Source organism: Rhinopithecus bieti, unplaced genomic scaffold (assembly GCF_001698545.2).
Source record: "Rhinopithecus bieti isolate Rb0 unplaced genomic scaffold, ASM169854v2 scaffold_23303, whole genome shotgun sequence".
Lineage (NCBI taxonomy): Eukaryota > Metazoa > Chordata > Mammalia > Primates > Cercopithecidae > Rhinopithecus > Rhinopithecus bieti.
In genome coordinates, this window is record NW_016810922.1 from 433,330 (window position 1) to 461,292 (window position 27,963).

The 27,963-nt window shown below is 37.2% G+C and overlaps 1 protein-coding gene across 1 annotated transcript in view; it reads left to right on the plus strand.

Moving 5' to 3' along the window:
* Window positions 1–27,963, plus strand: part of DST (dystonin) — a 387,485-nt gene that overhangs the window by 244,550 nt on the left and 114,972 nt on the right. Inside the window, 9 exon segments of the mRNA XM_017893233.1 lie at window positions 5,032–5,184; window positions 6,849–7,082; window positions 7,564–7,830; window positions 11,376–11,906; window positions 13,187–13,363; window positions 21,114–21,237; window positions 26,156–26,364; window positions 26,958–27,196; window positions 27,198–27,273. Of these exon segments, the coding sequence (XP_017748722.1) occupies window positions 5,032–5,184; window positions 6,849–7,082; window positions 7,564–7,830; window positions 11,376–11,906; window positions 13,187–13,363; window positions 21,114–21,237; window positions 26,156–26,364; window positions 26,958–27,196; window positions 27,198–27,273 (2,010 nt within the window).

The following is a 27,963-nucleotide window of genomic DNA, read 5'->3' on the forward strand; positions in this document are numbered from 1 at the left end:
AATAATCTACAAATAATAGTTAGTAAAAGTCCTGTTCAGTTTGAGAATCTTGAAGAAATTTTTGACACATCAGTTTCCAAAGAGATTAGTGATGACATCACTTCAGACATTACATCATGGGAAGGGAATACACATTTTGAGGAGTCATTCACTGATGGACCTGAGAAAGAGCTTGATCTGTTTACTTATTTAAAACATTGTGCTAAAAATACAAAAGCAAAAGATGTAGCCAAACCAAATGAAGATGTCCCAAGCCATGTTTTAATAACTGCCCCTCCCATGAAAGAACATTTACAATTAGGAGTTAATAATACAAAAGAGAAGTCCACTAGTACCCAAAAAGACTCACCTATTAATGAAATGATCCAAAGTAATGATCTTTGTAGTAAAGAAAGCATCTCAGGAGGAGAAACAGAAATTTCTCAGTTCACACCAGAAAGTATTGAAGCCACACTTTCAATATTATCTCTTAAACATGTAGAAGATGTTGGGAAGAATAATTTTCTGCAGTCAGACCAGTGTGCAAATGGATTAGGAAATGATAACTCCAGTAACACTTTAAATACTGACTATTCATTCTTAGAAATTAGTAATAAGAAAGAAAGAATTGAGCAACAGCTACCAAAAGAACAAGCCTTGTCTCCAAGACCCCAAGAAAAGGAGGTTGAGATTCCTGAATTGTCTCAGGTGTTTGTGGAGGATGTAAAGGATATCTTAAAAAGCAGGTTGAAAGAAGGTCATATGAACCCTCAAGAGGTTGAAGAACCTTCAGCCTGTGCAGACACTAAAATTTTAGTTCAAAATTTAATTAAACAGATTACCACATCACAGTTGGTAAATGAAGCATCTACTGGGCCCAGCGACTCTCAGATGAGTGACTCTTCTGGAGTTTCCCCCATGAGTAACTCATCAGAACTAAAGGCAGAAAGTAGAGATGATCCTTTCTGTATTGGAAATCTTAAGTCTGAGCTTCTCTTTAATATATTGAAGCAAGATCAACAGAGCCAAAATATTACAGGACTATTTGAATTGATGAGAGAATTAACTCATATGGAGTATGACCTAGAGAAAAGAGGCATTACATCTAAAGTACTTCCACTGCAACTTGAAAATATTTTCTACGAGCTGCTTGCTGATGTATATTCAGAAAAAATAGAACATGCTGGAGACTTTAATCAAAAAGCATGTTCTACATCTGAGATGATGGAAGAAAAGCCACACATTCTTAGTGATATTAAAAGCAAAGAAGTAAACCACTATTCTCCTAATTTAGAAACTATAAAAGAAATTGGACTAGAAAGCTCTACTGTGTGTGCATCAACATTGCCAAGAGATGAGAAGCTTAAGGATCTGTGTAATGATTTCCCAAGCCATTTGGAATGTATTTCAGGGTCAAAAGAAATGGCTTCTGGAGATAGCTCAACCGAACAAGTAAGTTGACTTACACATTTTGTACAGAAATAGCTGCATGAACCATGTGAGAATAATCCCATACAATTTGCTTTAAAAATCTGCATAAAGGTTGTTGAATTTAAATGTCCAACCTTGTTTTTAGTTTTCCAGTGAATTACAGCAGTGTTTACAGCACACTGAAAAAATGCATGAGTATTTGACATTGCTTCAAGATATGAAACCCCCCTTAGACAACCAGGAATCTCTGGATAACAACCTGGAAGCTTTGAAGAATCAACTTAGACAGTTGGAGGTAAGAATTTTCTCCTGCCTTTTTATGGATGGTAGTCAGCTGATGTATGACTGGGAAAAAGAAGCAGAACACTTTTATGTTTCATGTTTATATTTGTGTTTTTCACTAAATAATAAATAGGTCCGGGATATATTTCTTTGCAGACATTTGAATTGGGATTAGCTCCAATTGCTGTTATTTTAAGAAAAGATATGAAGTTGGCCGAAGAGTTTTTAAAGTCTCTTCCCAGTGACTTTCCCAGAGGACATCTTGAAGAACTGAGTATTAGCCACCAGAGTTTGAAGACCGCCTTCTCTTCCCTCAGCAACGTGGCTTCAGAAAGAATGAAACAGATCATGCTTGCAATTGACTCCGAAATGGTAGGCATAAAATGTCAAAATTTTGATTTATGAAGAAAATTTTATTATTTGAGGATTTAGTCATAAGATGGAGTATTTTATTTTTGGAGTGTTAAACCTGTAAACCAGAGTCATTATTTGTAAGAATTTGACATTTTGGGGAAAGACAACTGAATGCACAATTTTTTTTTTCTAGTCTAAACTAGCAGTTTCCCATGAAGAATTTCTGCAGAAACTTAAGTCATTCTCAGATTGGATATCAGAGAAGAGCAGATCTGTGAAGGATATTGAGATTGTGAATGTTCAAGATTCTGAATATGTAAAGAAACGTTTGGAATTTCTCAAGGCAAGTATCAAAACAAAGATGACAAAATATATTTTAAAGCCTGTGGCTTTAATATAACAAGTGTTTAGAAAATACGACTTTGCTAAGGCTATAAAGGATTATTTCCTTTGTCTCTAGAGATGTCTTTATTCATAGTTGACACAACTATAAAAATCCTTAAGGGTACCATTCTGATGCTATCCCAAATGCCTTATCAAACTCTTACACCACTGACGTGTTGAGATTTTTATTTATATATTTATTTATGCATTAGTCACATAAATATATAATAATATGAATTAGCCATATAAAAATCGTCATGTAAATACATAATAGTATATGTAGTACAGTCATGCCTCACTTAATGATGAAGATACATTCTGAGAAATGCATTGTTAGGTGATTTTGTGTTTTGCAGACAACAGAGTGTACTTACACAGACCTAGATGGCATCCCTTACTACATACCTAGACTGTATGATGTACCTGTTGCTCTGAGGCTACAAACCTGTACAGCATGTTACTATACTGACTACTGTAGGCAGTTGTAACACAGTGGTATTTGTGTATCTAAACATAGAAAAAGTACAGGAAAAATAAGGCATTGTAATCTTATGGGACCACCATTTTATATGTGACCTGTTGTATGTAGCTCATGACTGTATTTATATGTTAGTCACTTTTGGCATCCTTTTTTTTTTTTTTTTTCCCAAATTCTTAATTTGAACAGCATTCCTCATGAACAATGATTAGGCTCCTGGCCTGAGAGTCAGAAAACTGAAATTCTGGCATATTTCATTCATATTTCAAATCCCCCGTAGTATTATTTATATCTTATCACAATTACATGGATGTTGTAAATGTTAGCAAGTAATATTTTAAGGTAGATGTTTCTCTTCAGTGTGCTAAATATACCTAAGTTAGGTCTTTTCCTTTTGTCAGTTATATTTTAAGTGCAATGTGACAGGTAAAGAGAAACCATTTTAGAGGGGTTATTTATCTTTTATATAATACTAACTACCATGGTATTTAAATAATTAATTTATCATTTATTACTGGATGATAAATAGATTTTTGATGAATAGCAAAAAAATTCATAAAACTTGCATTCCCTGATGTGAGAAGTATATTTACAAAATATAAATGTTATTGTTAATACAAATTTTATCATGGCTTAGCTTTCTACTGATAACTTTTACCACTTTTTTAACAGAATGTATTAAAAGACCTTGGACATACCAAAATGCAGCTGGACACTACTGCCTTCGATGTGCAGTTCTTCATTTCTGAATATGCACAGGATCTGTCTCCCAATCAAAGCAAACAACTGCTGAGGCTCTTAAATACAACTCAGAAGTGTTTTCTTGATGTACAGGAGTCAGTGACTACCCAGGTGGAACGTTTAGAGACTCAGTTACATCTAGAACAAGATCTTGATGATCAGAAGGTTTGCCTTTCTCCGTGGAGTTGGCATTCTTTGTTTTTAGTGTGAAACCATAATGTAGATACCCAAGGAGTATAGTGTGACAGGAAAGATCTTCTGGAAAGGCATTAGTGGATAAGATACAGTGTACATACAAATCCTACAGTGTATAACAATATTGTTTTCACTAATGATGCTATAATTTAGTTGATTTTAATTTTTTGACTCCCCAAAATACTTAACTTCAAGTGAAAGTCTTGATTGCCCCCTGTCCCAAGACTAGGAAATTTGAATGCACTTAGAAATTTAACACATTGATGAACATATGGCTAAAGAAGATTAATTAAGAGTTTCGTTTTCTTCTGGGAAGCAATACAGCACAACAATTCTGGGCTCTGGAGCTAGATTGACTGATTTCACATCCCAGCTGTGCGACTCATTCATTCTGTGAACTAGGGCAAGTCATTTAGCCTCAGTTTAATCATTGGTAGACTGGAAATAACGATAGTGCTTACCTGCTAGTGTTGTGACCATTGATAAAAAGAATGTATGTAAAACACTTAGTATCTTGCCTAGCCTGTGTTAGGCTCTTAGTAAACATGATCTATGGCTATAAGATGAATAATTAGTGTATATATAGTAGGTAAATGAAAGGTGCAAGTAATTAGTGTTGACTTCTTAATCTTTTAGAATATTTAATGAATTATGTGAGTACTATATCTAATAGCAATAATGAGCAAAGAGGTGAGAATGCACTTAGACATAGTGATTAAGTAAAAATATTGCATGCACTGTTCCTTTTATTATTTCTTGAAGCATTAGACATTGTCTCTAGCATGATAACCTATATACACATATCAAATATGTTAACTTACAAATCACAACTAACTTCTCTTTTGATGTCCTTTTGCAGAATTAATTCTATGTTCGCAGGTTTCAAGAGCTTAAGAAAATGGAATGTTTCTTCCTGTTGATCAGAAGTTCCATCTCTTACAAATATGCATGGCCAGTATTCTGTTGAGCAGTTTCATCTAAACATGATCACTTTCCTTGTATATGGAATATGCTCATATTTTCTGTCTCACCTTGCTCAGTTTGTGCCCTACTGCTATCATGTTTACAGCATACTTATAAAAGCTTATTAGACAAAACTTGGAAAATGTATTCTAATAAGAAGCTATCACAATAGCGATTTTGTGACCACCACACATTTCAGATGTTTTGGGTTTTCTTCACTTTAGATTGTAGCAGAGCGTCAGCAGGAGTATAAAGAGAAGCTCCAAGGGATATGTGATCTTCTTACCCAAACTGAAAACCGCCTAATTGGTCACCAAGAAGCCTTCATGATTGGAGATGGCACAGTTGAGTTAAAGAAATATCAGTCCAAGCAAGAGGTAGAATTTGGTTTTCTGTCAGCAGCTCTATGTTGATGTTATGTTCGATTACTATCATTTGGAAGTCAGTGAAGATTATTGAAAATACCAGTAATTTTAGCTTTTTAGAAGCAAGGCATACACAAGACACCCTGGGCTTGATCTTTAAGCTTTATACTAAAAGTTAGATTTCCAACTTCAAGCAAGCTAGGTGATTTTTTTGACTTTTTTTGGTAAAAGATATTGAGTGGAGGAAATATTAAAGGGGATTTGATAATGAAAATACCTTGTGTGATGAATTAGAATTTGAATCCATTTAAGGCCAACCTAATTATGACTTGCAAATGAGAGGAAATAGCCATCAGTTTGGGTTCTTTCTCTTTCTTAGCTCCTTCTTACTCTATCTTTCTCGTAATTTGTTCCTTTTATTGAAGGAAAGGGAAAATAACAGTAANTTTAAGCTTTATACTAAAAGTTAGATTTCCAACTTCAAGCAAGCTAGGTGATTTTTTTGACTTTTTTTGGTAAAAGATATTGAGTGGAGGAAATATTAAAGGGGATTTGATAATGAAAATACCTTGTGTGATGAATTAGAATTTGAATCCATTTAAGGCCAACCTAATTATGACTTGCAAATGAGAGGAAATAGCCATCAGTTTGGGTTCTTTCTCTTTCTTAGCTCCTTCTTACTCTATCTTTCTCGTAATTTGTTCCTTTTTATTGAAGGAAAGGGAAAAATAACAGTAACAACAGATAAAGATATCTTTATTTTGGTGTCAGGAGAGAGAACATTTTCATTGTAAGTAGATAGCTCCTGGTTCAGATTCCAGACTCTATACATTAGTTAGCTTTATAACAGTCTCTCAGAGCCTCAGTTTCTTCATAGGTCACACTTTCATTGTTACATTATTATAAAAGTTAAGTAAATATTATGTGTTAAGTCACTAGCACAGTTAAGGTCACATAGTCATGGCTCAATTAATAGGATTTCTTTCAATTCAAATACTATTTAAGACAAATTTGAAGAGGATTAAAATAAAGTATGAAAAAATATTAAAACTCAAAACAGTATAATATAGAGAATGAAAATGCATGATAAAGGAGGAAAAGAAGAGGAAAAACTACATGGAAAAATCTAGATGTAGGAAAGCTATAACTACTGAGGAGAGATCTTAATCTTGAGGTACCTAGCAGCCAGGCGAAGAAGCAAACATTACATGTTACAGATTGTGGTGTTTAGAAAAGGGAAGTGTCTTAGTTCGCTAGGAAAATTAGTTCATTTTTATCCTGAGCAATAAACACATTAAAAAATGAAAGTGTAGAAACAATAAATATTACCATATATTTACAAGCCTTTGTACATGTGCTTATATAATATTAAAAAATCTGGTGTGTACAAATTTGTATAGATCATATACTGAATTCTTAATGCATTGTCAGTGTTTCACTGACTGCATTCTTTTGTTAAACATGAAAATCCATGCTTTTCTTTAATATTGTTTGAGTTTCAAATTATAGTAAGTATTGTTATTGAAATAAATCAACTCAAATTAACATACTGAATGTGTTTATTCAGACTACATGTACTAGACTCTCTACTCACCTTGTCTTTTAGAATTACAACTCTGGAAGAACTAAATAGGTAATAATTTAATCAAATATACTTTTTTCTTTTGTGTTATAAGGAATTACAGAAAGATATGCAAGGAAGTGCACAGGCATTGGCTGAAGTAGTGAAAAACACAGAGAACTTCTTAAAAGAGAATGGTGAAAAGCTGTCACGGGAAGATAAGGCTTTGATTGAACAGAAACTTAATGAAGCTAAGATAAAGTGTGAACAGCTTAATTTAAAAGCAGAACAGTCTAAAAAGGAGCTGGATAAAGTTGTGACAACAGCAATCAAGGAAGAAACTGAAAAGGTCCTTATTCAAATATGTGGTGCACTATTGCTATGTCAAAAATGATTAGCTTAACAGCTACTTGATTTATTATTAAGTGATATCCAGTAGTAGTAAATAAGGATTATCACTAAGGATTATTATAGGATTCTGGATTTCCAGGTACATAATTGACCAAGTACTACAAAAGGTTTGAAGAGTTGGCTTTGCTTAACTTTTTCTTAATATTTAAGTGAGGTTGTGAAACGTTCTTCCTGTGAAATGTGTGATCACTCATCAATTATAGTTAAAATTTTGGAATGTATTTTTAAGAACAGGGGAAACTTCAAAGTAACTGCCTGTTGCTCTAAGGTTTAATTTCAGTGTGTTAAGTTTTCAATGTGTGTCAGTTTTTAGTACCCTCATTCTAATTTAAAATGTTCCAAGTATTTACTTTTGGAATGTCTTAAAACTATGCCTTGGCCCACGTTCTGAATTCCTTCTGTGAACTTTCCCTCCCCAGGTTGCAGCGGTGAAGCAGCTGGAAGAGAGCAAAACCAAAATAGAAAATCTTTTGGACTGGTTGTCAAATGTTGACAAAGACTCAGACAGGGCAGGGATGAAACACAAACAGGCAATCGAACAGAACGGGACCCATTTTCAAGAAGGTGATGGCAAGTCAGCAATTGGAGAAGAGGATGAAGTTAATGGTAACCTATTGGAGACTGATGTTGATGGGCAAGTTGGACCCACTCAGGAGAATCTGAATCAGCAATATCAGAAAATTAAGGTATGTTGTTGTAAACATATGATATCGTTCAGTTCTATTTCCAGGTCGGTAAAGAGAGAAATAACCTAGCACATGCATTCTTTTCAAACCTTAATAATGAAAGAGGTTTTTTTCTGAGTTCATCATGTGAGATATAAATTATTATGAGAGTTCTAAGCAAGTCAAAAAATAATGAGAAATAAACGGTAGAGTTGGCATTCTCCATGTAAGTGAAGTAGAATTATTATAAAGATTTAATAAAAAATAATAATAGTTAACATTTATAGAACAATTAAAGTGGGCATTCTTCTAAGTTCTTTCCATTTTAACTCATTTCGTCTTCCCAGGTACTCTTTGGGGTTTTTATTTTCATCTTACAGATAAGGAAACTGTGACTGACAGTATTAAAGTAGCTGTCTGAAGTTACACATCTAGAAAGGGCTGGAATTTGGATTTAAAACTAGGCCATATGCTCACTCTGCTAAATCTGAATCTGTGTTCTAAGAGAACAATCTTTTTTTTTTTTTTTGAGACAAGATCTCACCCTGTCACCCAGGTTAGAGTACAGTGAAACAAGCATGGCTCACTGCAGCCTCAAACTCCCTGGCCCAGTTGATCCTCCCACCTCAGCCTCCTGAGTAGCTGGGACTACAGGTCTGTGCTGCTATGCCTGGCCAATTTTTATATTTTTTGTAGTGATGAGGTCTCACTATGTTGCCCAGGCTGCTCTCGACGTCCTGGGCTCAAGCAGTCTGCCCATGTCCTCCCAAAGTGGTGAGATTACAGGCATGAGCCACTGTGCCCGGCCTAAGTTGAGCTCACTTAAGTTCTTTCTGAGCTCAGCTCATCTATTCAGTTAAGGCTGTTGTTGAGAAGAGATATAAAAGCCCTTCTACCAGTTTACTCCATGACATAAATTAAAGCTAACGTTAATGCTACTATAGGAGCAAAGGTGACTTCTGTAGAACCATTTATAAAGTGTCAGTCATTTTATTTCAGTATTTGGCTTTTGACAGTTAGATGACTGGACCTCAGAAACTTTTGCAGCTCTGTTTATTTTCCTCCCACTCTTCATATTTGGAATCTTTGGAATAGGATACTCCTTGTGAGGTTCTTATAGAAAATACAAATTAAACCAGAAGAAGAATGGGAGTATTTACTGTTCACAATTTTAAGGGGCTACTATAGGACCTTATTATGAAAAACAAAGTCTCTTAAAATGAAAAAATCTAGTGAATTCATAAAGGAACATTATGAGTCAGTTACAAAGAAGTCAGGAAAGGTTAGTAAGTTGACCAAAATAGTGAGAAATACTGGTGGGTAGACTTAAAGATATTGCACAGGAAAGTCCTTGGTTTTAGGCACAGTGTGGCATTTCCTATCTGATCATTTTACCTCAAAGAATATGGGAATCTGTGCTTTAGAAAGTCCTAATCTGGGCCGGGTGTGGTGGCTTACACCTGTAATACCAGCACTTTGGGAGGCTGAGGCAGGTGGATGATGAGGTCAGATTGAGACCATCCTGGCCAACATGGTGAAACCCTGTCTCTACTAAAAATACAAAAATTAGCTGGGTGTGGTGGTGCAGCCTGTAATCCCAGCTACTCAGGGGGCTGAGGCAGGAGAATCACTGGAACCCAGAAGCGGAGGTTGCAGTGAGCCAAGATCATGCCACTGCACTCCAGCCTGGCGACAGAGCAAGACTCCGTCTCAAAAAAAAAAAAAAAAAAGAAAAGTCCTAATCTGGTAGCGTGGAGAGAAGGCCCAAGCGCCTGAGCCAGGAATTTCTAGCTTTCAGTAGTTGTCCTATATGTCCTGGGCCAAGCCATTCTCCTCCTTCAGCCTGAGATTCCTCATCTATAAGAGGAAGGGGACAGATCTGATCGTTTATATGGTGTTGTACATGTCTGTCCATCCTATTTTGTGCAAAGCCCTTCTTGGAGGTGGGGGGTAGCATATGAATGTATTTCAAATACCAAAAACACAAGTCTATGGGAAAGAAGTTAGTTAAAAATATTTACTATGTGCCCACTAGGTGGCGGGCACTGTTATAGACAGTGAGGATACCAGTGTTAATGAGCCAGTTCTGAGCTGACTAATTGGTATCAGACTTACAAGTGAATGGCTGCCCCATAGCAGTCCTTCTAAAGAAGTCCTTTTCACAGCACAGAGTTATTTTCACTCAGCTCCTGTGTGCCAGCACTGTTCTCAGTACTTGGGATTCTACAGTGAGCAAAATAAATTCCCTGCGTCCCCCCTTGCACACTGGTTGGTGACAATGTTACAGCAGACAATAACTAAGTTATATGGTAGGTTAGAAGGCAGTGACTACTAAGGGAGAAAAGGAGTTAGGTAAGGGTGGTTGAGTGTGAGGTGGGGGACCAGTTTTCAGGATTTGAATAGGACTCAATGGAGATGGGCGCAATTAGCCAAGCAGATAATCTGATGAAAGAGCTGTAACTAGACAAAGAACAACGGGAGAAAAAGGTCCTAAAGTGTTTACCAGGGTGGGGATGGAGGTAAGGGTGGGAGTAGCAAAGAATCTGGAGGTAATAAAAGGGGCTCTGAGGTAATGGGAGCGGGTCATTTGGCTCCATGTAAGCCAGTATAAGAAATGTGGGAAATTGCCCTCCCAAAGGATTGGTGTCCTTTTTGCCACACTTGTATGGCATATTGGGGTGAATGGAAGAAGGTGCTTATGGCTGGAGGGAAAGGGACTTCACCTGCCTGATGCCTCCCTGCTGCCCTGAAGACTGAGGGGATCAGTAGCTCTTCATACCTGTGACCTGCCTGCAGCACGCCTGCCTGGGAGCCCTACCTTCCTGCCTTCAGAGTGGATTTGAATTTCTGGCACATGCCCAGCTCTGCAGGGAGTGCTCTACATGTGTGATCTCATGTACTCCTTAAGAGCAACCTGTGATGTGTAGGAGTTATTGTCTCCACTTTCACATGCAGGAAACTGAGGCCCAGTGAAGCTGAGTAGCTCCAGGATTCTCTTTTTATTATATCTGCTTCTCTAATGTCCATTGGCTTCTCTGAATGTACAGTATTCTAGCTTAGTTATTTTGAAACCTTTTAAAGCTTACAGATTCTTTTCCCTATTTAAAGTTACGGATTCTTTTCCCTATTTAAAAGTTTTCTAGAATCATTTTGTAATAAAAAATATTGTATTTGTTTGCCCCAAAATTAGGTAAAGACATTTTTCTTTGGTAGTTGTGAGAAAGCAGGGAATAAAATGAGATCAGATTATAGACACTTATTTTAGAATTGGAATAGAAATTCATTTTTCCAAACTTCTGAAAAATGGTGTCTGTCCTATCTGATTAAGTACATAGAGAAGATTGGAAATGTCCTTTAAAATAAGATTAGCATGCTCAAAATGCCTTGTTATTCTGAAATTCACCAATAAAAGGGAGTATGGTATAGCTTGAAAAGGGGAATGAGAAGCAAGTTGTAGCCCAGTAGATCATTGAAACCTGTCAGTCTTGAGGTGGCAAGGAGCTCCCTGCAGCCTTGGTGTAATCCTGTTACTGCTTGAAGATTATGATCAATTTGTTTTCACATAGGCCCAACATGAGAAGATCATCTCTCAGCACCAAGCAGTCATCATAGCCACTCAGTCTGCACAACTGTTGCTTGAGAAACAGGGTCAGTATCTCTCTCCTGAAGAAAAAGAGAAACTGCAAAAGAACATGAAAGAACTGAAAGCTCATTATGAAACTGCACTGGCTGAGTCAGAGAAGAAAATGAAGTTAACTCACTCTCTGCAGGAAGAACTAGAAAAGTTTGATGCTGACTATACCGAGTTTGAGCACTGGCTACAGCAGTCAGAACAAGAACTTGAAAACCTGGAGGCAGGTGCAGATGACCTCAATGGTTTAATGACCAAATTGAAGAGGCAGAAGAGTTTCTCAGAAGACGTTATTTCTCACAAAGGTGACTTGAGATACATCACAATTTCTGGAAACAGAGTGTTAGAAGCTGCCAAATCTTGCAGCAAGAGAGATGGTGGCAAGGTTGATACTTCTGCAACCCACAGAGAAGTGCAGCACAAGTTGGATCATGCTACTGATCGGTTCAGGTCTCTCTACTCTAAGGTAATGTTATTTTGATTTTTTAAGGGAAAAGTAAATCTGCAATTATAGTTTTCAGTTATAGTTTTGGACTAAGAGGCAAGAAACCTAAAATCCAAAACAGGAGGAAAAGGCAGTTTTAGCCTACTTCTATTTTTTTGTTTTGAGACTCTCACTCTGTCACCCAGGCTGGAGTACAGTGGCGTGATCTTGGCTCACTGCATCCTCTGCCTCCTGGGTTCAAGCAATTCTCCTGCCTCAGCCTCCCGAGTAGCTGGGACTACAGGCACGTACCCCCATGCCTGGCTAATTTTTTTATTTTTTTATTTTTAGTAGAGATGGGGTTTCACCGTGTTAGTCAGGATGGTCTCGATTTCCTGACCTCATGATCCGCTCACCTCGGCCTCCCAAAGTGCTGGGATTACAGTCGTGGGCCATGGTGCCTCGCCTTCTCTCTATCATATTCACCTGCTTTACTTCTGAACAATGTATTTGAAGATTAGAAACTTAAAATTACTTTAGTTTTGAGAGCATGGTTTCCAGAAGTCCCAGCTCCCAAATACTCTAATATCCAATGTGACCACAAGATGGCGGTTGTGCATTGACTCTAAGTGAAAACAGATGCTTGCAGCCTCTCAAGCTTGGGAACTGGTTTCATCTCACTGCAGGTGTTTCTTGTATATTTGATCAGTATTGATAATATTATTTTAATACTTAATGAATAAAAGACTGTTTTGCTGCTTTTATTTTTGTGATCAAGTGAAAGGTTTTTTTTTGAAAAAAAAAATCTAAGAAAATATTTTCTGGTTTGTAATATAATCTGAACAGACTTGCCAAGTTGCATAAATGATTTAAAGACCATCATTGGCTCTTGGACTTTGCTCCATTCTAATATAGACTCTGTCTTCCTTTTGTTAATTAATCTTGTGCAACATATAGAAATTTATTAAGCACCTTTAAAACCCTTCTATCAAATCCATGTCTATACACATGGTGTATCAAAATCTCCTTCCTCTGATGATTGATATCTTTATCCTTTATTCTATGTTAAGACTCAGCTCTTATAAATATGTTTTTGAATTGGTATAAATCCAGAACTGTCTCTTTATTTTATGTTACTTTTTGGCTTCTTATAGCGTACCTCTTCATATAAAGGAGAAAATATCAGCCTTGCAGAGCTTTTATTAACTTTGGTGGAGTCTGTTTTTTTTCCAAGTTACAGATTTTATAGGTCCTAAGATCATTTGATGCATATGAAAATAGTGGGTTTTAATCTCCTACCGCTTTTCTCTTTTGATTGTTAGTGCAATGTTCTTGGAAATAATCTTAAAGATCTGGTGGATAAATATCAACACTATGAAGATGCTTCATGTGGACTTCTTTCTGGACTCCAGGCCTGTGAGGCCACAGCGAGCAAACACTTATCTGAACCTATTGCGGTGGACCCCAAAAATCTTCAAAGGCAATTAGAAGAGACCAAGGTAAAAAGAGAGGGAAAGATCCAAATTTCCAGTAGTCTTACTGAAAGGCTTTCAATTTCTCACTCTTTTGTGATAGTTTCAGCTAAGAGAGGGAAACAAATGATGTGAAAAGTATACTTCTGCCTCCAGAGGTAGTTTTGACTCTATTTCTCCACAGTACATTCTTTTATTTTTTCCCGATTTTTTTTTTTTTTTTTTTTTTTTTTTTTGAGATGGAGCCTCACTCCATCGTGTAGGCTGGAGTGTAGTAGCGTGATCTCAGCTCACTGCAACCGCCGTCTCCTGGGTTCAAACAATTCTCCTGCCTCAACCTCCCGAGTAGCTGGGACTGCAGGCGTCTGCCACCAGCTAGGACTACAGACGCAAATTTTTGTATTTTTAGTAGAGATGGGGTTTCGCCATGTTGACCAGCCTTGTCTTGAACTCCTGACCTCAGGTGATCCGCCTGCCTCAGCCTCCCAAAGTGCTGGGAGTACAGGTGTGAGCCACTGCGCCTGGCTTTCCTGATGTTTTTTAACAGGTTTGACATTGCTCTTATGGCTTGTGACCTGCATTCCAATGCCCCCCCCCATCCCCAAACAAAACTCATTATTTTGGCCACTTATTTATCTATATACTTACTTATATTGTTCACTGTTTTTTCCTGCATTTGAATTAAGCTCCACAAGAACAGGTGTTTTTGTCTGTTTTACTCATTGCTGTATTCCCAGCACCTAGAATATTACCTGGCCCAAAGTTGGTACTCAATAAATATTTGTTAAAGAATGGACAGCTGGAAGGGAAGAAGGGATGCTACCATCATATTCAGCAGTTCTAAGGACCAGGATTAGGGTTCTTACTGAATATCTTCATGATTCATAGAGACACAAACTTGAATAATTACTCAGTACAATTCTCAAAAAGTCCACCTGCTCTTTCAGAAATACAGGCTCAGTGTCAAAACTGCCTAACTGTGGGACTCTCAGTCATACAGTGGCAGAGAGTTTTAATCTATTTTATAATCTAAAACTTATTTTAAAATTCTAAAGTAAAGGATGAGAACTAATGTGACCAATAATTTTGAGTTTAAAATTTTCATTTCATAAATCTATTATATGATTCCATTTCTCAGGTTAATACTAGTAGGTTATTACTGCTATAGCTAGAAAATAAACACAGGATTATCAGTTAGACAACTGTCTTTCAGAAGTTAATTGCATATTATTTACAGAGTCAAAAATTGTCATTGTGCTGTTGACACAGGAAACAGGTACCCTGATGGGCAAGCTTACAGTTAGGTATTGCCTGAGATTGACAACTCTGGAAAGCTAAGGAAAGCTAAGTCATACCTGAGTGAAATGTGGCAGGTTAATGTCAGGCAGAGAGAAGGCCTGTGAAGGGGTGGGAAGCATAGGGTGAGAGCAGGGAAGGAAGTCAAGCCAGGAGGTCAAGAGGGTGGAGGGCACTGCTTCTTTCCCGGGCTGAAGAGTTTATCCAGCCCTTCACTGGACACTAGGGGGATGTCGTGGGCCAGGTCAGCATCCCCAGATCCATGCAGCCTCCTCAGGGTTGCTTCCTTTTTTCCAATGTGCATTTTCACTCCTGTTTTTTTTTTTTTCTTTCTCTTTTTCCACAGGTACAAGAACAAATCTATCTTAATTAAGTTTTTAGTTCCCAATATATTGTATATTCAAGGACAAGATATGTGGTGGGGTAGAGGAGATACTGTGACATTAAGGTCATTATTTTAGTAGGAAATACATATCGTTTAAAATAATTATTGATTGCATATATTACAATTAATTAGGAAGTTAGTTATTTTAAGTATAGAAAATACATAAAATAGAAATAACACATCTTAAGTTAGATCTAGTAAACAGATTATATTCCATATAAAAGTAATTTGTATATAACTAGAGCAAGAAAAGAAAAAACCCAAAAGAATATGATGCTTTTTTAATTAAACAGATACATGGATAAATTTTAAAGTGGAAAAACCTGTTTAGTAATTGCTGCAGAAGAAGACTCTTACAGTCCTAAGACAGTTAAAGAAATATGAAGAGGAAAGAGATCTCAAAGGAGAATGAACTCTAATTAAGTCACAGTGTAATTTAAAAAATTAAATGTACAATTAAAGTTGTTGCTGATAATGCACGTATTTTTCTCTCAGAAGATTTCAGAATGTATCAAGGATAAGTTTTATGAGGATTAGGTGGCCTTCATTTCTCTCATGTTTATTAACATTGTGTAATTACTTTTAACAATAATATAAACCCATGAGACTACAACAAAAAGTCAGTCTTTCTACCTGTAACATATTATCTTCTACTTATATTCTGATGTATCGTAAATGTAATTTTGGGGCACCCAATTTGTTCATTTCATTTGAAATACGTTTGGCCAATAGCATGTTGTTATTAGCATTATTATTCAAAGAACTGTTAACTGTGTTGTCAACAGTCTGATACTACTAGGCCATAATAACACTCCTCATGATCCCCTTCCAGGGAAATTAGTGGATAAAACAAGATTTTAGCCCCATAAGGGGTGCAGAAAACAGGATTTTGGGACCAGTCTCAAGGCCTGGGTGTGGAACCAGCAATGGGGATCACATTGACTGACAATGTCAGCCTTCCAGACTTGCACTGATCTCTGGGGTGGTGTTAAGTCAGGAAACTTTTATGAATTGGACAAATGCCTGGAAGTTTATAGACTTTGCTGTCTTTTGTTCCCAACAGGTATTCTCTTCTCACAGATCCTTCTTTCATGTTTTAATTTCCTTGAAATTCATTCAAAACAATATAAGGTACCCATATGAATACTGTAATTAACAGCTTTGTTCCAAAATAGCACTACAAACAAGTATTATCATTAAATTAGGACCATGATGCATGCTAGGAATTAAAAATGATTAACTCTGTTGAATATATTTGTCAAGAGTAAAGGGATGGGATGTTTTGACAAGAAGAGGTGAAGAAGACATGCTTCTTTTATAACTCACTTCTAAGTTTTAAGCTGCTAGTCAGGGCCATCTTTGGTATTGGATATTCTAATAGACCCATGATCACTTTTAGATGTACTCATTCATTCAGTAAACGTTTGTAAGCTGAGTTTCGTGAAGGCACAAAGATGTTAAAACCCTGTCTCTGCCCTTGGTGAACTCACATTCTGAAAAACAATTTTCGGAGGGCACCCTTCACTTACTTCATCTCCTAAATCACCATGTTACGTGAATAAGCTGTCCCTGTGGTCTAGAATTCAGTCTGGTCACAGGTAAAAAGTTCATGTCTTGAGGGATTTCCGTAATTAAACTGCTAGGAGAATTTACACTTTCCGTAATTAAACTGCTAGGAGAATTTTTCAAACAGATCCACTCTGATGAGGATTCTTTGGCATCTTGAAACAACTATAGGTTCTGGTATTCTAGATCCTATGTTGGTCATGGTTTGGTGGGCATTTTGACATATGCACAGACTGCCTGTATGTAATCTCAGTTTCTTGGATTATGAATATTAGTTGAGGAAATTTTTACCATTAGCTTTAGGCATATAAATAATGATAATAAATAGTGCTGAAATAGAAGATAACCGTTTTAGGTCTTACATCTGATTTACTTAGTTGCTCATTTATTCCAGAAAAAATTTTTTGGAGCCTGCTATGTGTCAAGCACTGATCTAGGCTCTAGTAATAGAAAGCTGAAAGGGATGACTTCCTAGTTCTCAAGAAGGCTATGGTTTGATAGAAGACACAGATAAATCCAATAATAGTCACAGGATATTTATGGGAGTTCCTGTAAGGAGTACTTACCAAAGCTAGGAGTGAGGAGAGACTTAGGGAAGGTTTTCCAGCTGAGTATTAAAAGGTGAATAAGAGCCAAGTTCAGGATGATGGGGGAAGGTTAAACGAAAAAGTTGTTATGTAGAGTTGCTAATACATTGGGTCCAGCATGAATAAATAGCTAAGAAATAGCTGTATTGGACATTTCTGGAACAGAAAGTTGAGATTGAAGGTAGAATTAGGGAATAGGTTTTGTTGGACCTTTTGTAGCATGCTCAAGTCTTGGCCTTTTTGTGAAGGGAGACTACTAAGAGATTTTAACGGGGTTATATTTGGGTGTTCTTGTGTTGCTATAATGAAATACTTGAGACTGGGTAATTTATAAAGAAAAGAGGTTTAGTTGGCTCACAATTCTACAGGCTGTACAAGCATGGCACTGACATCGCACAGCTTCTGGGGAGGCCTCAGGGAACTTTTACTCACCGTGCAAGGCAAAGCAGGAGCAGGCATGTGACATGGCAAAAGCAGAAGCAAGTAAGAGAGAGAGAGAAAGAGAGAGAGATAGGGCAGTGAGGAAGTGCTACATACTTTTAAATGACCGTATCCTGCTAGAATTCACTCACTGTCTTGAGGACAGCACCACGATGGTGATGGTAAATCATTCATGAGAAATCACCTCCCACCAGGTTCTACCTTGAGCGTTGAGGATTGCATTTCAACATGAGATTTTGGGGGGGACAGATATCCAAACTATATCAGGGGTGACATGTGGTCAGATATGTATTTTAGATAGAACACATTAGGAGCTATATTAGAGAAGTGATTGGAGAAAGGAACACAGGATTCTTTTTTCAACAATCCAAGTGAGAGATTATCCTGTAATGATACAGAAATGTGGAGCAAAAGTTGACTTTTAAAAAATATTAAGCAGGTAAAATTGTTGATTGATTTGCATGTGTAGAAAAAAAGCTTTAAATGGTTGATCTGCATGTGGAAAAGAAGCCTTAGGATGGAATCTAGGAGGAACTTCAGGTTGACTACTTGGGTAGGTAGATATATCCCAGGAGAAAGTACAGGTACAGAGAATGAGATGATGAGTTCAGATTTAGCTTTTTTGAGTTGGGGGTGACTGCATACATCCAGATGGAAACACTCAAGAGGCAGTTGGAAAGCTAGGCCCATGGCCAAGGATGAATTCACATCTACAATTGGACACTGGGGGCTTTGAAATCCAAATGAAAGAGTAGAAGAGGAGCGTGAGTTGCTTAAGAGAAATTAAAGCCGGGGATAGACCTGTGTGGCCAGGCAGCCCACTTTTGCAGAGATCTGTCAGAGCTGTTAGAAATGCAGGGTCCAACTTCTGGAAGACGTATCTATGACTCTTGCTTCTACCTTTTTTTTCCTCCTTCCCATTGTTGAGCCACATCTGTTCACTCAGAGATATGCAGGGACCGCTATTCATTAAATTCAAGGACTCATTAGTCTTTCAATTTACATTATCCTTTCTGAAGCAATTGACACTGTTAACCTTTTCCACTTCTCTCTTCCTTTAATCTTTGGGGACGGAGTTGTTCTGGGCCCATTTCCACCCCACCAATTACATGTGTTCTTTTTTTTTCTTCTCCCCATCACTTATATATAAATATTCTCCATGATTCTTTAGAATCTCCTTCTTTAGCATGCCTGTGCTTTCTTGTTTGGGAGTCACATCATGTGTCTTGACTTCCAATTCTCTGTGTCTGTTTCCGGTTTGGGTTCCAAGTCTCTCCCATTTCCAGTTTTGCTGTTTCCTTCTGGCGGAGGGTCCCAAAAGCACTTTGAAATCATGAATTCCAAAACAGGCATTCCTTGACTCTAAGCTTGCTCTCACTTTTTTGTTTTTTAAATAAATTCCACTAATTGGCAGGGAGCATTGGCTCATTCCTGTAATCCCAGCACTTTGGACAGCTGAGGCGGGAGGATTGCTTGAGCCCAGGAATTTGAGACCAGCCTGGGCAATGTGGCAAAACCCTGGCTCTACAAAAAATACAAAATAATTAGCTGGGCATGGTGGCATACACCTGTGGTTCTAGCTAATTGGGAGGCTCAGGTGGGAGGATCACCTGAGCTTGGGAGGTCGAGGCTTCAGTGAGCCGAGATTGTACCACTGCCCTCCAGCCTGGGCGACAGAGTGAGACTCTGTCCTCCCCCCCGCCGCCCAAAAAAGAAAGCAAAGGTAAATTCCACTGATTACCTAGGTTCAAAATCTTTGGACATTTCTACTCTTGTCTCCTCTTATCCTTTGTTCCTGCCCTCTACAGCAGTGCTGTCTAATAGAACATTCTGTGATGATGAAATTTTTTATTTTTTAAAATTTTTATTTATTTATTTATTTTAAGAAAGTAGGAATCTCACTTTGCCACCCAGGCTGGAGTTAACAGTAGCATGATCATAGCACACTGCAGCCTCAAATTCCTGGGCTCAAGCGGTCTTCCTGCCTCAGCCTCCTGAGTAATTGAGACTACAGGCACAGACTACCATGCCCAGCTAATTTTTTAATTTTTTTGTAAAGACAAGGTCTCACTTTATTACCCAGACTGATCTTGAATTCCTGGCCTCAAGTGATCTTCCCAACTTGGCCTCCCAAAAAGCGTTGGGATTACAAGTGTGAGCCACCACGCCAGTGGTACTCTGCTGTGTTCAATTGGTAGCCCCTAGCCACAGTGGCTACTTAGCACTTGAAATGTGGCCAGTGTAACCCAGAAATGGAATTTTTAATTGTTTAAAATTTCAATTAATTTAAATTTTAAAAGCTACATGTAGTTAGTAGCTACCATAGTGGGTAACACAACTTTACATAGTGTTACCAAGTCCTTTGGACTCTTCCCAACTCTAACTAATTCCACCTTCTCAGTTCAAACAGACCGAACAGTGAAATTGTCTTCAGCCCTCGGCCTTCAGTAGTCCTCACTGTTTTGTTACTGCTGAAGTTGTCCCCAACTGGTATCTTTGCTTTCTTTCGTTTCTGTTGGATTTTTCCCATGCAGTGCCACAAATTTAGCCTTTCTGTAGGACAGCCCTGAGCATGTCAACCCCTTACTCAAAAGCCCTGCATAACTCCCCATTGCTGTGGGATGAAATGTACACTCCTTAGCCTGACGTTTGAGGCCTTTCCAGGCCTATTTCTATTTAGTCACCCGTACGCATTGTCCAACTGGATTGGACTCTCCCCTTCTCCTGTGATTTTTCTGTCCTCATCTTTGTGTCTTCTGTTTGTTCTGCAGGGAGTTGTTCTCCCAAATCCACACTTTCTTAAAGAGCCATCTCAGTGTCACTACCATTGAGGTGGCCCTCATTTCCCTCCCATTTTTTTTTCGTGTTAACTTCCAGTAGCATTTTTTCATACTCACCTGTGGCACTTACCACTTCCTGCCTCAGACCATAAAATCCCTGAAAGTAAGCTTCATGTCCATTTTTATTTTTGTTTGTTCACAAAATGTAGCAAGACTTTTTGATTTTGTTAGATGTTCAGTAACTTTTATTGAATTAACAGAAATAAACATGACTCAGTATTGAGTCAGGATCTACTAATTTGGGCGAGCTTATTTATCTCCTTACCTACAGTCAAAAATGGTCTCAAATTTTTTTGTTGTTGTTCATTTTAGTAGTAGTTGGGGTATTGTACAAAGCCTAGAAGTAGGGGTTAAGGGGCAACTCAAGGGATAAAGTTAGAGGATTGTATGACCAGGAACCAGGGAAATTATTATGAACATATGCTCAAGGGTTTATTTCAAAACTTAATTTGTATTATCCAGACTGGCTGATGCTTTTGCTAATGCTGCTTTATAACTGGCCTTTTTCTAAGAACTCTGGAATAAGTTGATGATGAAAGTTGGTATGATGAGAAGTTTATTCTGTCCAATTTTACTTTATCTTATTAGAAATCATTTTGTCCACATTAGAAATCTATTATTTAGTCCTACTGAGTATAATTGAAAAGCATTTAATCCTATAGGCTCTGCAAGGACAGATATCAAGTCAGCAGGTTGCTGTAGAGAAACTGAAGAAAACGGCTGAAGTGCTTTTAGATGCCAGGGGTTCTTTACTTCCAGCCAAGAACAATATCCAGAAAACACTTGGTAAGATATTCATGTCCTTGCTTCCTGTCTCACAGGTAAATTCTGAAGAAAAGTGTCCTAATAGATACGGAGAAAAATGTTCACTAGTTATAGATTGTGTTCTGTATGCTCTTTCTCTGTGAAATGGTGTTCCTGAATCTGGGAAAAGGCATGCCTTCTTTGACAGGTATATTAGAATGTTAGGGGCAGGAGCTGTGTATCTTGAAAATAGTATATTTAAATTTAAATTTGATATTTAGAAAACGTAACAGAAACTCGCTATGTAATGTCCACCACAGGAAGTAGAACTTCACAAAATTATCTTGGTCGATGGGATTGGGCAGAGGAAGGCTTTCAACTTAAGGCCAAAAGTCTTTATCAATAGTGGGAACATGGGTTTAAGAAGTTGAAAGATGTGCTTAATTGAATCAAATTGAATTTATTTATTTTTAGAGATGGGGTGACTTTATTGCTCAGGCTGAGTGGAGTGGCACAACCATGTCTCACTGCAGCCTTGACTTCCTGGGCTCAAGCAGTCTTCCCCATCTCAGCCTCCCGAGAAGTGAGGACTACAGCAGTGCTCTATCATGCCCAGCTAATTTTTAAAATATTTTTGTAGAGATGGGGTCTCACTATATTGTCCAGGCTGGTCTCAAACTCTTGGGCTTAAATAATCCTCCCCAAATGTTTTGTGCACAAAAGTACCACTACAGCTGTAATCAAGTTTCTATTATCACTGAAGAATTGGGGTAACTGAATTCTCAGTTTGAGTGTGGCCAATAAAAAATTTCTAGAACACAGAGAAGTGGGAAGACTTCTCAAAGCACATCTCTCAGGCCAGGTGCAGAAGCTCACACTTGTAATCCCAACATTTGGGGAGGATCATTCAAGCCCAAGAGTTTGTGATTAATGTGTTTCTTGAGAAAAGAGCTATTGTATGTTATCTATGTATCTACCCACAGTATTTAGTTTATATCAAATGTGCAGTGGATTATCAATATATATTTTTTACTATCTTACATATGTATTTTTTTGTTTTCATTGCCCTACTTTTCACAATATTTAATGTTACTGTATATTTCTATGTGTGAATATGTGAAGTAAAAATATTCCACAACAGATGATTAGACATATGTTTCACCCTAAATAGAGCATAAATTAAAATCTGAGTCGAAATTTTATTTGAAGAGAAGAATGGAACTTAGCTCTTTTAAGATCACTGTGTAGAAGGGAAACCCTGTCTTTTATTCTTACACATATCCAGATGTTTTTTATTGTGTACCCCCATCAAAAATTATCTTCAGCCTGCATCCCCATACATGCAGATATATTTATAAGTCATATGAACATATTACTATATTATTATATCATATGTGTTATAATTATGAAACACAGAAGTATAGAGTTTTAAAGTATAAAATGAAAATATGAATGGAAGTTCTAACATTTTGTTCCTCTGTCCCAGGGCAGCATCTCATATATCCACCTTAGATAGCATTGCTATGAGGATTTGGGTATAAGGATATGAAGGAGAAAGAAAGACTATCTTATTTGTATTTCTGTTACTTGAAGAGGCATTTTGACATTTTTTCTCATTGTTAAGTGTACATAGTTTCACTTTTAGTTGCTTAAAATTCATTTGTTACATTATTTTAAAACAAACTTCTGGCATAATTTTCTAGGAAATATGTGAAACTATTTAAGGTATAGAGGAGTTTCTCTAAGATCTTTCTGACTTCTAAGAAAACCAATGATTTAAGAAAATAACATTCGTATAGATTTTGTACCTTTTCTAAAATAATTTTATTTTACTAAAATCAAGAATTTACTTCAGTGACAATGTTTTATCACTAAGAAGTACAAACCAAACAATGTCTTCGTTTAGGCTACTATAACAAAAATACCATCGTCTGGGTACCTTAAACAACATACATTTATTTCTCATAGTTCTGGAGGCTGGAAGTCAGAGATCAGGGTGCCAGTACGGTCGGGTTCTGGTGAGGGCCCTTTTCCTGGCTTATAGATGGCCGCTATCTTGCTGGTAGAGAGTGGTGGAGAGACATCATTTCTCTCCTGTTTCTTCTTCTGAGGGTGCTAATCCCATTCACACAGGCTCTGCACTCATGACCTAATTACCTCCTCAGAGAGAGAGAAAAAATCTGAGTGTTTTTGCTACTCACTCTCATACACCATTGATCAAGACACAGAACAGTTCTGTGACCAGATGTGTGTGTGTATTTCTCCCCATACAGCAAACAATTCTCCAACAGATACCAGCTGGATGTCCCATAATACAATTCAATTCAATTCAATTCTGACACTGTCTACCTGGAATTAGCTTCAGATCCCACAGGTTAAGGGGTCTCATAATGCTGCCCCCACTTCAGATACCAATCCCAAATCCCAAATTGTGATCTGTATTTCAGAATGATCAGCTATAAATTAGGGTTCCCTTGACCCTCCTCAGGTTCAATTAATTTGCAAGAGTGACTCACAGAACTCAGAGAAAGACTTTACTTACATTTACCCACTTAGTAAAGAATATTACAAAGGATACAGATGAACAGCCAGATGGAAGAGATACACAGAGTGAGGTATAGGAGGAGGGGAGCAGAATTCAATGCCCTCTATGGGCATGCCACCCCCAGGACTCCGTGTGTTCAGCTCTTCAGAAGTTCCCCAAACCAATCCTATTGGGTTTTTATGGCAGCTTCATTACATAAGCATGATTGATTGCATCATTGGCCATTGGTAGCAACTCAGCCTTCAACCCCTCTTCCCTCCTCAGAGGTTGAGGGGGTGACAGTTCCAACTGTCTAATCACATGGTTTGTTCCCTGGCAACATCTGCCACTCTCCCCTGCTCCCCCTACCCTAAGACTATCCAGGAGGCACCAGGCATCACTTCATTCAAACAAAAGATGCCCCTCACTCAGGAAATTCCAAGGGATTTAGGAGCTCTGTCATACACTCCTATCACTCAGGAAATCACAAAAGTCTTAGGAACTCTGTGTCAGGAACTGGGGTCAATGACCAAATATCAGAACAAAAGATTGTCCTTAGTGTCTGTATTACTGAGGAAATCAGAAGGGTTTTAGGAACTTTATGTCAAGAGCTATGATCAGAGACCAAATATTTCTTATTATATGATAATATCACATCTTCCAAAGGCCCCACCACCCAACACTATCACACTGGGACTTTGGCCCCAATATATGAATTTTGGGGGACACATTTAGTCTACAGCAGACAGTAACACTCAGATCTGTTAATTATATGAAAATAGCTGGCTTTCCTTGGGAAGTCACTTATTATGGCCGAACAGATCACTGATTTTACTTACCCTGTTGATGCAGTTGCCCAACTGAGAAGATGCTAACCTGCCAACCTCAAGCTGCCATTCAGAGCATGTGCTCTTGTGAGTTTCCAAATTAGAGCTCATTTTTTTCTTCAACTTTTATTTTAGAATCAGAGGGTACATATATAGGTTTGTTAGAAAGGTATATTGTATGATGCTGAGGTTTGGCATATGATCTAACCCATCACCCAGGTAATGAGATAGTCTGCAATAGGTAGTTTTTCAGCCCTTACCTTCCCACCCCTCTCCCCCAACTAGTAGTCTCCAGCGTCTATTGTTTAGAGCTTATTTTTGAACACACTGCTTGTTTCCTCTGCTGACAGCATTCTCCTGCATATTAAATGCTGTCTCCCTCCCCACTCAGTATGCTGATGGGCTTCATTGTGTTTTAGTAAGAGGAGCATGATTTTTTCTTTAAATCATCCAAACTTAACCTCTCACTCCAGTGAAAATGTTCAAGATGTTTTCTCATGATGTAGCATTAGAACAATTATATTATTTTGTTGTATAGATTATGTTTCATGGGCCAAACGCAAGCCAGTAAGATATTTCATTTTATAGAGATGTTTCAGGACACAGCTTTTCCTTACTGAAGCTTTCTACAATGTGTAAGACTAAAGCATTCAGAAATAATTAAAATATTTTTCAAATTCTCGGACAATAAGTGACAAATTCACCATTTAAAACATTGTTTTCCAGAGAGAAAGAGATGAATACATTAAAAACCATTATTGTTCAAACTCTTCATTGGTCTACAATATAGAATGTAGGATGTTAACATGTGGGACTTTAGTCAAGTGAAAACTAAACCAGAAAGGGTTTTTTTTTTTAAGCATGTTGAATCTTTAAAATTGAAGGTAAAGTTTATCCTCATATGAGATAGGTTAGCCTGTTAAGTTTATTCTTCTCTTTTGTCTGCTGTTAAACTTTTAAATAAATTCAATTAGTGTATATTTTAGAAGCATAATCTCAACTTAAATGGATTTTCATTGTTGCCTATTTTCTTAATTTACTTGCGTCTGCCAGTTTTTGTGCATTTGAGTGATTTGCTTAAGTTGTGAAGTATGACAAAAGCTTAGCATGGGTGTGTGTGAGGGAGGGAGAGAGGGTGATGATTTTAATATGTAGAAGTTAATTCTTCATAAATCTTCGTATTGTCTTGAGAATAGCTGTGTGCGACTCACCTTTTTCTCCCCATAAGTAATTATCAATAAGTATGGCTAATGTGAAATGTCAGATTGAGAACCAGTATTTATTTCAAAGATTTGCTGTTCGTACCACTCTTTCATCTCTCTGAGACAATTCAAATGTTTATGCATCCAAAAAAATCTCTTTTCAAATACAGATGGGATATATATTAACTTTTTAAAAAAGATTTCAATTTTCATTTTCCATTGGGCTCTTTTCTTTCTTTATATTTTAACATTTTAGGTGGTGCTCTGATTATGCATTAGGAATTTATCGTTGAACTTTTATTTTAAAATTTTGTGTGGAAATTATATGATTCACCTTCATGTGTTTTTGAAAAGGGATAGGGCAAAGAGAACTTTGTTGTTAATATTTCCTGATCTGTTTGGAGTAGATGACATTGTTGGGAGATACGAGGATCTGTCCAAATCTGTTAATGAACGAAATGAAAAACTCCAGATAACCTTGACCCGTTCACTGAGTGTGCAGGATGGCTTGGATGAAATGCTGGACTGGATGGGAAGTGTGGAAAGTTCTCTGAAAGAACAAGGTCAAGTGCCTTTAAACTCTGCTGCTCTTCAGGATATCATCAGTAAAAACATTGTAAGTGACTTTAAAAAAAAAATCCCATTTACAGTTTTATAGGTTCAAAGTATAGATAGATTTAAGATAAATTTAAGGATATGAAAAAGAGACATATACTGAATGTGAGTGTGGAAAGTAATACACAAAATCAAGTGTGTAAAATGGTTTATCTGTGAAGAAGTGTAGGAAGGGCTTTGTGTACTTTTTCTTGAATATTATTCCTTACAGAGGGCTTATGCATACATTGAGTCTTATCTTGTTTATCATTGTTTCAGCCAGCTGCACATGAGGTTAATCAGATCAGTCTTGTCTAGTCTTTTAAGAATTAGGACCATGGCTAATCCCCAGGCTCCATTAGATTCTAGGGGTTGCTGAGTAGCAGCAGCCTCCTGCCTCATTCAAGCAACTAGCCAGCTGTTCTTCACTCTCTCGGAGAGGTTTAGGATGGCATTCCTCAAGGGACAGATCAAACTTGTCATTCAGTTTCAACGGTTAACCTTCCTAGTCACAGGTTGTGCAAGCTTATGTTGTTAGGAATAGTCATTTTAAAAAATTCTGTCACATTATTGGTAAACAATAATAAAACATATGCAATACTTGGTTTATTTTAGATGTTGGAACAGGATATTACAGGTCGTCAGAGCAGTATAAATGCCATGAATGAAAAAGTGAAGAAATTTATGGAAACAACAGATCCATCCACTGCATCCTCACTGCAAGCCAAAATGAAAGACTTGTCTGCTCGGTTTTCAGAAGCAAGTCATAAACACAAAGAAACTCTTGCTAAAATGGAGGAACTAAAAACCAAAGTAGAACTGTTTGAGAACCTCTCAGAAAAGCTCCAAACATTTTAGAAACAAAACTCAGGCTCTTACTGAAGTAGATGTGCCAGGAAAAGATGTTACTGAATTGTCTCAGTATATGCAGGTATTGTCTTCCTTACTACTCAGGAGGCTAATCAGATAGATTAATAGTTAGGGCAAACTGATATACTTATTGCCAGAATTATAATTGGCAATCATTTTAATTGCTTATAGATCAGTAAAGATCTATGTTTTACTCCTTTAAAAATCTCAAACCTTATCTTTTCCTTGAAGCCTTTGCTGATTGATTGGAAATAAGTATCATTTATCACACATATCATAGGTAGTATAAGTATCATCTTACGTACCAGAAACTACAAAGAGACAAAATATAGAATGCATTTTAAATTAAATAATGTTTACTGTGTTCTCTTTCAAGCCTATTTGCATGTTTATTATATTTAGAATACTGGCCATAGGCAGACTCATTCTCATGTGAAATTATGAATAGAGCCATTCTGATTCCATACAGACCTCTGAATGGAATGCCATTTGAAGATCTAGCAGTATTTATATTGACTAAATATCTTAATGCTTTGTAGGAATCAACTTCTGAATTTTAGAACACAAGAAAGATCTTGAAGTTTTGCATAGTCTCTTGAAGGAGATATCCAGCCATGGCTTACCAAGTGATAAGGCTTTGGTTTTGAAAAAACAAATAATTTGTCAAAGAAATTCAAGGAAATGGAAGATACCATCAAAGAGAAGTAAGTACCACTTTAAAATTGTATTTTATTCTATTTATATTAATTAG